At 41.4% G+C, this 13,711-nt stretch overlaps 1 protein-coding gene across 13 annotated transcripts in view; it reads left to right on the top strand.

The window, feature by feature from the left end:
• The first annotated feature begins 114 nt into the window (after positions 1-114).
• Positions 115-13,711, top strand: part of mark2b (MAP/microtubule affinity-regulating kinase 2b) — a 49,211-nt gene continuing 35,614 nt past the window's right edge. For all 13 annotated transcript variants that reach the window (XM_054800041.1, XM_054800043.1, XM_054800046.1 and 10 more), the window contains exon 1: positions 115-1,299. In XM_054800041.1, the coding sequence (XP_054656016.1) occupies positions 1,249-1,299 (51 nt within the window). In that variant the 5' untranslated portion in view covers positions 115-1,248. The remainder of the gene's footprint in view (positions 1,300-13,711) is intronic.

Below are 13,711 nucleotides of genomic sequence, written 5' to 3' on the forward strand. Positions count from 1 at the left end.
ACAAGGTAGTTGCAGTGCACCTGCCACTGAAAACAGTGGCTTCCCGAAAAAAGCCGAAGAAAACCGAACGGCACTACGAACCCCCTCCCTCCCTCTCCCGCTCTCCTTGGTGGTGCAAAGCAAAGCAAGCAGCCATGTTGCCGAGAGCTTGTTCCGGTATGAGGGCAGGCTGCCGTGCTTTTTAGACCGCATTCGGGCGCATCTCTTGATCCTCCCTGAGCACCCAAGCTCAAACGATCGATCATGGATCGTACAAGTTAATTAACTGAAGCAAAAAGAACCTTCCAGTCAGGAATATCTGACGGGAATATTAAGCGGATGGTGGTATCGTCAGGACGGGCCACACTGCAGTGCAGCACTGGTGAACAACCTTATTGCTACCAAGAAGCCGGAGAGACATTGCTTTTCCTGGATTGTGATCCTCGCTGTGTGGCAGCCACCAACAGCTACCGCTACCATAGCCGCCTGTGGCCACTGGAGCTCAGGCTAGCTGGCTAACTAGCTCACTGGCTCCTGCATCGAAGGAATTGGCTGGCTCTATGGGCTAAATCAATTTTCTTAGCATTTCTACGTTTTTATTTGTTTGGATATCTAGCCATCTGACTGGGGGACATTTTGAGCTGTTTTGTGTGACTTGGCAAGGTCGGAACATCGCCTGGAATAACTTTGGCCTGGAAGGTTTATTGAGATTTGGATATAAATCTCGAACGACTTATTTGTGTAATTCACTTTTAGTGTCAGTTTAGTCACCATTTGATTTGTTTGGCATGCTTAAACCATCGTGCTAGTTAGCATGCTGTAGTTGAACAGTGTCTTGTTTAATACATCCATTAGCCTAACTTTTCTTTCCAGCTAGCCGAAGATTGCTAGCTGCTTCAAACGTCACAGCGTCAAGCTCACGGCTCCATGGTCACCACTGACTCATTTTAAATGATAACTGGGGATATACATTCTTGAAACAGAGATTTTCGGAAGACATTTGACTATTTTTGACAAACATGGGACCTGCGGTTGACGCTAGCTAGTATCTAGCTAGCTAACTCGGCTAGCCGCTGATGTGGGATCCAACTTGTTGATTCACGGGCTAGCTGACGTGTTGCTAGCAGGCTGGCACTGGGGATCTTGTTGGTGATTTTTTTTAACCCAAACATCACCAAAAGCAAGGTTAAATGAACAAAAGCCAGTGAAGAATCATTCTTGTGTTGCTTGTGCTTGTTGCAAACAAAAACTCTTCAAGTTGTCGCCAAAATGTCAACAAGGACCCCACTGGTGCAAGTCATTGAAAATTCTGCAGGGCAGGTAAGAAAACTACACAAATGTCCCATATTATTAGTGTTATTCAACGTTAAATACAGCAGAAATATTTTTCTGTTGCACCAGTTAGAAAATCTGTAAAAAGGAGTCTATATTAAAGATACAATGTTGTTGGTTATACACAGTAATAAATGTTGGACACCATGTTTGTACTCACTGGTAGTATTCAAATTCTACTCCCCTTGGCATATTTAGTTGCAATTATTTTAGAAGCATTCAAACACATTACAAATGCATAGCAATCAAATTAGGCATCAGTGCAAGTTTGTGTTTACATGTTCAGTAGCATGATTCTATAGGAAGCCAAGAAGCATGATGGCGCACAGCAAAGGAGACACATACTGCGTTGTTCCTCTGCCACTTCCACTTGTTAAAAGTTAATGTTTAATTCCTTTCAACGCAACATGTGTTTCATAGTCACACACACACCTTCCTGGATTAGCTGAATTTGCTGTAGCCTTTCCACTGGCTACATCCTCAGTGTGAAGATTGAAGGCGGTCAAGGCAACCTCCTAAGTGGGCTTGTAGGCAAAAGGTCGCCAATCAAAACAGTCCGTCCTGAAGGCCATGTATAGAAAGGTGTCGGGTCTCAGAGTAATACATGGTGGACAGGACGGCACCGGACGCGATTGGCGCTGTGGTTTGTGATGTAACTTAAACCTAAACGCAGATATTTATAACGTAAGCAGCCTCTCTCGTATAAAACGCGTTGAGTGTGAGTTTAGGTTGACGGTGTGGTGTTGCATTCACTGCTGACGTCCCCGGCGATTACAAGTGATTTCCTGTTTGACAATCCGGTTCCCTGCGCGCTGTGTCTTCTGAAAGGGACTAACAGAGCTAGAAATACTGGTCTGCCTCTGACTTCATCCTCCATTGTTCTGCTATGTTGCCCTCACCCCCCCTTGTGGAGGTGTGATGGCTATGAACCAACCAGCCAGCCATTTCCTTATTGTAGAGGTCCTGTCAGTGGTGGAGATACACAAACACTAGGGACGAGCATTTCGACTACATTACAGTACCTTAATGCATATGCTTCAAGATGTAATTCCAGGTGCCCCGTTACAATAACGATATAGTAGCCTTGAGTATTGTACGATATCGACTCGATATCAGGACAAATCATACATACTTTTGTGACCTGTTTTGCGGTGTGGAATGTTTGAAAAGACTTGATCCTGTGATATTACCCAGAGAACAATAGACAGCAACAGTAGGTATGAGGGGAAAATGATCCATTTATTTCATTATGCACCTGGGGTATAGTTTTATACACAATGTAGTGGCATCATGTAGAGAGGCTGGAGGTGCTCAGTGAAGCGTTTAAACCCGACATTACTCGCCATCGACAGGGGCCGGCTCTTTTCTGTTATAGCCGATGACTTCTCGGCGTCCCGTGGGGATTTCTCACACATTGTTTCGAACAGCATGAGAGGGAGCCGTGGTCTGTTTCTTTGTGATGCTGCTTCAAATGTGCGACGAGGTTATTAAAGTTCGCCCGGTTCTGTGCCACCACGGGAAACTTGTAGTTTTGCACTCAGCCGCAATGACTTTTTCAGGGTTTAACGAAAAATGCTGCCACACGGCCGACGTCACTTCTACTATGTTGTTGTTATGGTCACGTTGGGTCTGCATGCTGAACCTGGATAAAAGTTCTGGCGCGGAGCCTGGAATGGACTTCTTGTATCGGAGTGCCAGTGTCGGAAATTTTAGATGCAGGCCGTCATCGGACCGGGACATCCTTACTATGTTATGCAAAAGTAATGACATTCTAACAGTAATATGTGTCCCTGTTCAAGAGCACCAACGTGAGCAAAATAAGTAATCTCCTTCACGTCGGAGGCCCTCAAACACTGGCTTTTGAAATTGCTCCTTTTCATGACATCATGAAGGAAAAACCTCCTTCCTCAGACACCGATACCACCTCTCTCCCGCCCCAAGCTAGATGAGCTCGCCCTGCGTATATACCCACCAACAGTAGGCTTTGCTACACATCTTAAAATGCAACCTGGAGGTCTGTTACCCTACATGTAAGTCAGCCGAAGAAGTGGGAGCGCTAAGTTGAATCAGTTTTTCTTCAGTGAGTAGACTAGCCTTGCATGATGTTGCTCTTAAAATGTGACAGTAATTGATATCACATAGCTAGGCTCGTGTCGTTTGTGTCCTCCTCGATATTACGTTGTATGAGATATAAAGCATTTTTTTTATGTCGGTCAAGTAACGAGATTTACAGTGTACGTGGCAAAAGTGTGTTAAAGTGCACAATTGCGCTTCTTGGAGCTGCACACACTGTCGGAGACAGGAGTGGACAAGCACGTTAGCATTAAAGCTACAGACACACAGATTGGCAGTTTCCCAGCACTTGTCTAAATCCCAACATCAAGGATAGATTTCGGACTGCACACTTCCAATACACCAGGGGTGTCATAAGTGCATTTGCAAATATGTAAAACAGCAACAATGGGGGAAAATTAAAAATTTGATACTAATCCCTACTAATAATATGCTTTGTCACCTGTAACACAACACAAAGCTGACACAAAGTTTGGACTTTAAATATATATAGTGTCTTCTTGTTTATGACTATATTAAAAACATTAAAATGCTCCCCCCCCCCGCATCCTTTGTTTTTTTTTTTTGTCAGAAGCCCTTGGTGGAAAAAGTTTGGACACCCCTGCAATACACTATTGTGTGACATCTGATACGTATTTAAAATTGTTGAAAAATATGGGATGTTTATTCAACACCAGACAAGGGCCGGGTCGTTTTAAGTGACTTTTTGACAGTCTTGCTTATCTGGAAGTCCAACGCTGCTTCTGTATTGTTAGGTCGCTGCACAAAAACGGCAACAGAATTAGTTCCAGAGAGAAATTGTTTTCGTGTCAGAGGCAGGTATGCGTGTCAGTGTTTTTGTTGGTTTTTTGGCCTCTCCTCATTCATGCTCCTACTGAATGAGTCATCGCACGAGCAAATCTTAAAGCTCTCTCACATGAACGCATCGTCCTTGCCGCTACGCCCAGGAAACCATAAATTATGCCTCTCTCTTTCTTCACCGAGCAGTCGCTAGGCAGAAGAGCTGAGTGACAAAGCTAGCCGGGGCCCTTAGCAACAGAGAACCTGTCACACACACACACACACACACACACATGCGCACGCACGCACGCTTGAGCGAGGTAGCTCAAGCCATTACATTCATATTTGTTCTCAGCACCTAGTAGTCCTCCTTCTCTACACTGTCACAGAGATACACACACACACAGTTTGTATTTCACTTGCCTGGAATTACATTTTAATTGAATGAGCTGTGTCAGCGTCGCTAGCTCCAGTAGCCTCATAAACGCTGCATGAACAGGTGCTGCACTGAGGCTTCAGGCCTTTGCTGCTTGCACGCGCGCGCGCACATGTGTGTGTGTGTGTGTGTGTCGGATTGTCTAAAAAGAAGTGGAGTAAAACAAGCCTTTCCAGTTGAGTGGAGGTGGGTGTGGCAGCACACTGTTAACCTGCCGGTGGAGGAGCTTGACGTCATTTAGGTGAAAGAGTGTGGATTTCTCCTTCTGCTGTGATGCCTTTGTCTGTAGTTGGTTGCCATGGAGATGTGGGATAATATGATTGGCAAGTGGATCAAGGGTTAACTTAAGATAGCTTGTTTTTTTTTTTTTTAATTTTGCTTATCACATACTTGGGCAGGGATTGCTTTTATTTGCTGTCAAATAAAAGTGTTTAGTCGCCATCACATGTTATTTTGACCATCAGTGTCCCTTTTTAAAAGTCCCACATGATATGATATTATATTAGGCCTGGGCGATATATCAATATTTTAAAAATATTAATATTTAATTTAAGCACGATATCAAAACCAACCACATCATTGATATTGATATAGACTGGATTTGCGCTGTATCTTGCTCATCCCTGCATGCAGGAGGAGGGAGGAGGAGCGGAGCAGAAGCCTTGCGGCTCCAGTCAAAGCGACAGCATCTGCGGTGGAAGAATTAGTCAGCAAGGAATAAGCAGTAGCTCAGTAATGTGGAGGTACTTCGAATTCAGAGCATTAAAAAAATCGTTTTCACCACCTTAAAACTTAGCACAAACTCCCAATACGAGGAACGTGTGAAGCTGCACGCTGCCTGCCGCATTCCTGTTGCGTTGCTCATGAAAAGAAAAGCAAAGTGGTGTGCTGTTATAAAGAGGTGTCCTGTCACATTGCTAAGATATGGTCCCCGTCGCAACAGTGGAAAAAAATGGCTTAAAAACCCTGCTGAAAACGATGGAGTTGCGATGTCCAGCGAGCTTCACAGTCACATTTTTTTAGCATGACAAGCTCTAGTGTCGACATTGTTCCACGGATATCGGGTATGCTGCAGGAAACATGTTAGCATGTCTAACATGTTAGCACACTTAAAGCGGCATCATCCGGCAGTGAATGTTACATCTACAAGAAAGAAAACCAGCTTACTGCAAACACCGATAACTTCAGCATATAAACAACCTCTAGCAAGCAACTCTGAACGGGCCAAAGCAGTAACACATGGTATTGGAGTTTTTATAGCCACCAGATTACGTACATATTCAGTTGTTGAGAGCGTTGGCTTTAAGTATAGTCATGGAAAAAATGATTAGACCACCCTCGTTTCTTCAATTTCTTCAGTCACTGTTGATATAGTCCAGTACTGATGGGGATGTCATGCAACTTCATGTCAAAAAATTCAAACTATCCCTTTAAGACAGCGAGACCAATTAAAGGCTCAGGAAGTTAGTGTAGTTTATTTTTTGATCAGAGTGACCCAGTAGTTAACAACATAGAACTTTTTGACCATTTTTCAACTTTTATGATACTGGATTTTGGGGGTTTTATTAGCTGTAAACTAGAATCATCAATGTGATTAAGAAATGAAGAAATACTTCCTTGAAATATTTCACTCTGTGTAGTGAACCTAAGTATATAAGACATTCACTTTTTCAATTGAACTACTGCTCTCAGTAGATCCTGGCTTTATGGTTACGTTTCAGGACCAGAGAATGGTGACAAGCAGTGAGTAATATAGATATGGTCATAAAAATTAATGGTACAAAATGCAACACACAAAACTACTTAGCTTTTGTGTAAAATAATTTTTAAAATGAAGCATGAAAATCTGTCCCTAAATCAGTCCCTAGGAAATACAATTTTCAAATAAATAAAAATATGTACAAATTGAAGGATGTGGGGGAGAAAGCGGAACTTTGATACATTTTGTACATTAAAGATACTAAAACCAATCCAATGTAGGTCAGTATACTGGTTCATAAACTTTGTGTTATTGATGCCAAGGAAAATTGGTGTAATATCTAATAATATATCTCATTAATAACATTAAATTTTTTGAAAAGCAGCGGGCCAATAAATAACATGCTATGCGATGAAAATGGCCCTGGGCCACACTTTGGACACCACTGGCTTACAGCATTTCTTTTCCGGAAAATGCAAGTCCAACAATAAGAGTTTGAAGATTTCTACTGAACAGTGGTGGCAAGCTGCTTTCATCTTATGCACACGTCTTTGTCCGTTTGTGTCTTTACGTGTCTGTTTAGGCACTTTGGGAATCACTGCTGTAAAATAGTGGGTGTGTGATTAATTAACGTTTAACGTCATTAATCCGTTCCAGAAGGTCTGACTTTAACCGAAACGGACTCTAACCAAATCAGTTTTTCCCATAAGAAACAATGTACATCCAATTAATCATTTCCAGAAATCAAAAATGCTTTTATGCATGTAAAACTATGATTGCAAACCAATAAATCGTGTTTTGTGTTAACATCTTTTGAGAGTCAATCGCTGATGACATCATAGACGGGCGACATAGCTGACTGCCGCTTCCTGTTTCCATCAAAGACACTGGAAATGAATCTGACTGTCAACTCGGCATCCTTCCTAGTACACCCTGTGTGGGTTTGGCTGCCAGGATTGTGAGCAGAATCCAGAAACATTGCATTGTAAACATGTCCTCGGCACACTGCTGAGCCATTAATTGCTCTAACAGACTGTCCAAAAGACCAAAATTGTCATTTTTCAAGTTCCCCAAAAACAAAGACAGGTATGTGTCACAAAAATGTTGTAGATTTATAACACTGGTTGTTGAAAATAAACAGGACAGTGGGCAAGACTCAAAAGTGTATAGCTTTAAGATAATTGCTTTCTCTGGGTGATTAGTTGAATTAATGACAAGTCAGTGATGATGATGATGATTTAGGTTATAGTCTATCAAATGCATTAACAATGCCATTCCTGAAATAAATGTTGCATTCTGTATTATTATCCATATAATATAGGTATTATTATTTTGTATGTTGATTGTTAAGTGTTGGTGACACTGTCAGGAAGGAAAAAAGCCAAAGAAGGATCTACATGTAGGTCATACTTCTGCAGTAATATGGATTTTTACACATTTATAGCCATCCATCCATTTTCTATACCACCTCTCCTCTTTAGAGTCACGGGGGCATGCTGGAGCCTATCCCAGCTGACTTCGGGCGACAGGCGGGGTACACCCTGGACTGGTCACCAGCCAATCGCAGGGCACATATAGACAAACAACCATTCATACTCACATTCATACCTATGGACAATTTAGAGTCGCCAAGTAACCTAACATGCATGTTTTTGGAATGTGGGAGGAAACCGGAGTACCTGGAGAAAACCCATGCACACACGGGAAGAACATGCAAACTCCACACAGAAAATCGAACCCAGGTCTTCCCGATCTCCAGACTGCTACTGTGTTGGCCAACATGCTAACCACTAGACCACCGTGTGGCCCTACATTTATATATACATGTATGAATTCTGTTCAGTAAATGACATTCACTCATTTAATCAAAGTGTACACACAGCGCATAACTCAGAGCTAGTGAATACATTGTACACTCCTGTGAACCTAGCCCCTCCAAGCTCTCTTGCTCACCATCATGGCAGACTTTCTGTTCCATGGCGTACTACATTCTGTTCCATTCAAGTCGACATCCCTATTCATTTAACGCCCTTGTTTTCCATAAAGTAGCAGTCTAAAAGGATGCTAATGAGGATGTTTTATTAGTAAAAATACATAAAGAAAACAGATGGACTCACGCAGTATAATAACAACATGGCAAGACGCGTGCCATATTGTATGCTAACCGGAGAATGTACGCAAGCAGAGGCAAAATGATGGCTTATATTTTTAATGTTAACTGAAAAACATGGTAACTATGCTATGTATGTATTAACAACTCCAAATGAAATGCTAAATCCAATCAAGCTAAAAGCTACTATACATTAGAACTTTTTTTTGACTAAGAATTCTCATAGTCAAGTCATTATATTTTGTCCATAGTCGACTAGTCGTTGAATAATGTTTTATGTTTTTTTTTAAGAGCACTGCTAATGAGGATCCCTACAAATAAACAGAAGTCATTTTTGACTTTTTCCACCTCAAAGAAAAAGGCTAAAAGATAAACAAACATGATAGGTGTACACCAACAGTAGCTTTTATTTAGTGACTCAGAAAGCAAGACGAACAAAACTGAAACACGGTTGCCGTCGGCAAGTGGGCATATCACACATCAGCAAAAATAACAATTTGCCAAAACTCTGTTAGCAGCCTAATTGCTCGGATTATATAATGAAGTTGGTCTAATAGCCTTACCCGTTTTAAATGACACGCCATGTTGGTTTGTTATGTGATTTGTGAGAAGTTGCTGACACAAGTTGCACTTTACTTCCTTTGGGTCATCTTTAACCTTTTCAAAATACTTCCACACTTTTTAGTAGCCATTATGAGCCAATAAGTCAGTCGATTTTGATGGTCTTCCTCGCGCCGCTCCCCTCAGCTCCTTTGGATTATCCAACTTCAGCGGGTGATTTTATGAATGCGTAGTAAGTATGTCTTCTGCTTTTCAGCTAATGAGGCTGATTTTGTATCAAAATAGACTGTGTAACAAAAACAAAAACATTCTATGTAAAAATATGTACTCAACAGCACCCATGGGCACTCCCATGTAGTCTGAATGATACAGTCTTGATTACGTGACATTTTCATATGATTGGAGTGCCGAGGTTGATAGTCGAATCAGACCCAAAACCCCAACCAACCAACCAGATTGCTTATGTAAACTTCGATTCTGAGACATTTATTTTGTTCAGTGCAGTCAGACAGGATGTAACACGCAGCACTTTTATTGTGAAGGCCGGAAGTGTGGTGTTTGTCTTAGAGGTCTTGACGGCTGTGAGGTGTGACTGTGAGACGGAGCTGGCTGTCAATAAAGTGCCTCTGGAGTTCATGGCGGTCGTCCTTCCTTCATGTTAAACTTTCACAATGTCAGCGGTTGTCTAAGATGTTGTGATAATCTGATAGTGATTTTCTGGTGTCTGTGAATGCACCTTGCGTGAGTGTGCTTGGTCGAGAATGAGGAAGTCTTGCTGCGAGTGTTGAGGGCGGAGATGTGCTGTTGTGTTAGTAGGAATAAAGTTGAAAAAAAACTAAAGGAGTGGAGTCTGTCAGTCTGTGCACATGTGTGGGCACGCGTTATTTTTGACAGACTTACATATGCACACGCGCACACACACACACACACACACACACACACACACACACACACACACACACAATGTGTTAAAGTAATTGCCCACCCCTGTGCTAGAGGCTAGCAGGCTTAGAGAAGGCGTTTCTCCAAGCCGTGTCTACATCCACACTGCTTGCCTTTTGCAATTCCAGTAAGGACTTACAATAATATGTTAACTAGTGTTCACCTTGCTGCAAGTTTTGAGGCCGGATTGACTGTCGACGCTAGAAGCTTCCATAGCCAAACAAATGTTTGCGTCTCATAACACTCAAGGCCCGCCAAACCAAGAAGCACTGTCTTAACTGTGGTCTGCTGTACATTTTACCTTTCTTATGACCTATTTACAATCCTGATGAAAAGTTTAAGACCAGTTATAAAAAAAATCCTGAGAATTTACATTTTGTCTTAAGGAGGTTCTAAGTAGAGCTTCATAATGAAAAAAGAAGAAATGGGAGTGCCATCATCCTAAATAAACAGAAAAATTTACAGTTAATCCATGTGATTGGTGTCAGTATTGGCCGATCTCAGTCATGGATGATGGGAGCTGATCGGAACTGACAACATATAACCCTGATTGGAGCACCCCTAGTATTACCTAACATTGTAGATATAATCAGAGAAAAAAGCCATTTAAGACTTAAATAAAATGTGTGTGTTGGAATAAATATGTTCCGGATGCGAGGACGGGAAGTGATGTTAGAGTTGAGTTTCAGCTTGGCTGCAACAGTAGCTCGTCTTATTAGGATTATTATTATTGTGATTATTATATTATTATTATTATTATTGTGCCTGTTGTGAGATCATTCAAACCTGCAATAAAAGCCTGTTGTTCCGATCATCAAGTCTGGTGACATTAAAGTAACATTACTGACAGTGTGTTAGTGACCAGTGTAGAATACTACATTCACAATTTTAGTGCATCTTCTTAATGCCTTGTATTTGTATTTTGATTCATTTAGCCATTTTATGCTTGAAAATGCTTAATATCGGCAGAAACTACATAAAATTTGCTTAAATATACTGTATACAGTAAATCTATATACAGTATATATTGTTACTAATAGGCCATATTCAACTACTAAACATTATTACTTTATTTTGAAAAACTGTGATAGACAGAAACCGCGAAATTTGAACCACGATGTTGCAAGGACGATTGTACAATGATCATGGTATAGTTTTTCATATTTCAGTTATTATAAAAAAATATTTGTATTGTTCTTAACCTGCCAAATTTAAAGCATCTGTAATAAAAACTAAAGAAACTAGAGATTAGTTAAAAATTATATCAACATACAAAGTAGTGGTCGACCGATTATCGGCCAGGCCGATTGGAATGTTGACGTATATCGGTATCAACCTTTATTTAAATCAGACGGCCCGATATCAAGAAAGCAATTTAAAACTGAGTTACTTCAGCTCAGATGCAGACGCGCCTCTCTGTCCTGTCGGCTGTGACTTCTGTCTCCAGTATTGCTCCACCCATGGCACCATCTGATTGGTTAAGCAAGCCACAGCACGCATTGGTGGCAGAGCCAATCTGAAGTGGACACTGTCCTCACACACACACACACACACACACACACACACATGGCTGAGAGGGAAGTTTTCTCGTGTGAAGAACGCCCTGAGAGCAAACAGACGTCAAGGTAGACGCAGAAAGCTCTCTCGAAATTGCAATAAACGTCCCAGTGCTCTACATCTCACAACTACTACTAACGTTACACTGAGCAGCAGAATAACGTATGAGCGGAGTAAACATTAGCGGCAGCTCTGCTAGCTCGTAGTACCTCCCGATAAGTCTGTGAATCACTTGAAGCAATGCTGTTGGTAATATCAACGTGGAAACAGTCCGTGATTGTGTGAGAGAGTAAGAAATTCAATTCAGTCTTGTTTTAATGCAGGGAAATATGCTAAGATGAAGGCTGGAAAAATTCAGGGAGCTATGAAATAAGTTTTTCTTTAACTTTACAAGAGATGCTGCTGAGATTAACACCCTGTAGTTTTTTGATGTGTTTGAATTTAAAACAAAGATAAGTTATATGTAAATGTTACTTTATTTACTGTGGAAACATTTCAAGGAGCTATTTAAGTTTTTATTCAACTTCTAAGAGATGCTTCTGATTGTAGGAACTCCATGCTCTTCTGGAGCTATTTTTCCATTTGTTTGGTTAAATAAACATGCTTTAGGCTGTTAAACGAAGTTAAGTGTTTGTATTATTCAACATTTTTACGCCAATTTTTGCACTTTTGCTGCAAATGAATATAGGCTCCAAATATTGTTTATTGGCCTCCATAACTACTATTAATCGGTATCGGTCTTGAAAAACCCATATTGGTCGAGCTCAAATACAAACAAACTAAAAATGAGACTAGTGACTGCTGCTTTGGTTCAGTGGCTGCTCCGCTAGTAGTGGCTGAACTGCTGCTATGTGTGCTGGCAGCTGTGGCAGGCTGTGCTATTCCATGCTTTCTGTGTAATCACTTGGGTGGTTTCTTGAAATTATTAGATGTTTGTCGTGTTGCTATTTTTTGAGGGCACCGACCTCCGACATATCTTGCACATTGGTTTGATTTGCTCCACATCACTTTGGAGACATGCAAACCACCGCCACACAACCGACGTTGAGTAATAACCATTCTTCTCAACATTAGCCTCATCTTCAGAGGATAACTCCAAGTCACGGCTGACATATATTTTGCTGCCCTCACCTCCACGTTTAGCGCCACGTTAGTTCATTCTGTTTACTTCTCCAGCAACTTACAAACGGAAATGAAGGAAATGTCTGCGATGTTTGACCACCGTAATCACCGTAATTGACCAGAAATGTCATAATTGCACCAGCCAGGACTTTCTACAGCCTATGTAATGTCTTTAATAGGAGTGTGACATCATCATTCTTGCTAATTGGACAATAAAATACATACGGTGAGGCGCTGCAGTACTCCACCTCATCCTGAAGGGGCATGGCCTGCGTGAGCTGGAAGGGACTTGTCACTGAGTAAAAGCCAGTGTTTGTTTTTTTAGCTGGCAGCACAATCAGCTAGAGCAACAAGTCAAATGCATGAAAGATATTTTTATGCTCTGCTGAATGAATGAATTTGCCTGTCAAGATGGAGGATTATACTGTATATCCAAGCTCAACAGAAGGTAATCAGATTTTTACAACAAATTAATAAAGACTGTCACTCACTGCTCATGCACAGGCACATGCCCGAAGTGTGCACACACATACACGCAGTCCCAGAGAAGCCATCGACAATTAGCAGTCATGGCTGAGCAGGAAGAAAGCGGGATATAGTACTTTCAAACTCTATCGCCCCCATTGCAGTAACTAACCATGGCAGATACACACACCTTTAATGAGCAACCTGTATTCTTAAAAAAAACTTCAAAGACGTCAGTGCCGCACATCACTGGTTTATTTGTAATCTACTTGCATCCTTTTTTTCCAGGATCCACCAGCTAGAGCAGTTACTACAATAGCAGTAAACTATCAACAATGACAAACCAATATATTGCGTTTACTCTACTATGAATCATCATCAAATGCCAGAAGCTCGGCGCCACAAAAACTTTGACCTCGGCAAGTGACAGACATTTCAAATATTTTGTTAGTGAATCTACAAGGATTTATTGCAGCCCTGCTTTTTTGTTTTCATGTTTTGATAAGAGGCACATGCAGGGTCCCCCACATACACCCTCCTCACAGCTTGGGGTAATCCAGTTCAACACACAACACATTCACACCAAACTGAGACCTGGTGTGACACTAGCATGAAAAAGTACAGGGCCCGAACACGGTCCTGCAGATTTAGTCAC

Source organism: Dunckerocampus dactyliophorus, chromosome 15 (genome assembly GCF_027744805.1).
Source record: "Dunckerocampus dactyliophorus isolate RoL2022-P2 chromosome 15, RoL_Ddac_1.1, whole genome shotgun sequence".
Lineage (NCBI taxonomy): Eukaryota > Metazoa > Chordata > Actinopteri > Syngnathiformes > Syngnathidae > Dunckerocampus > Dunckerocampus dactyliophorus.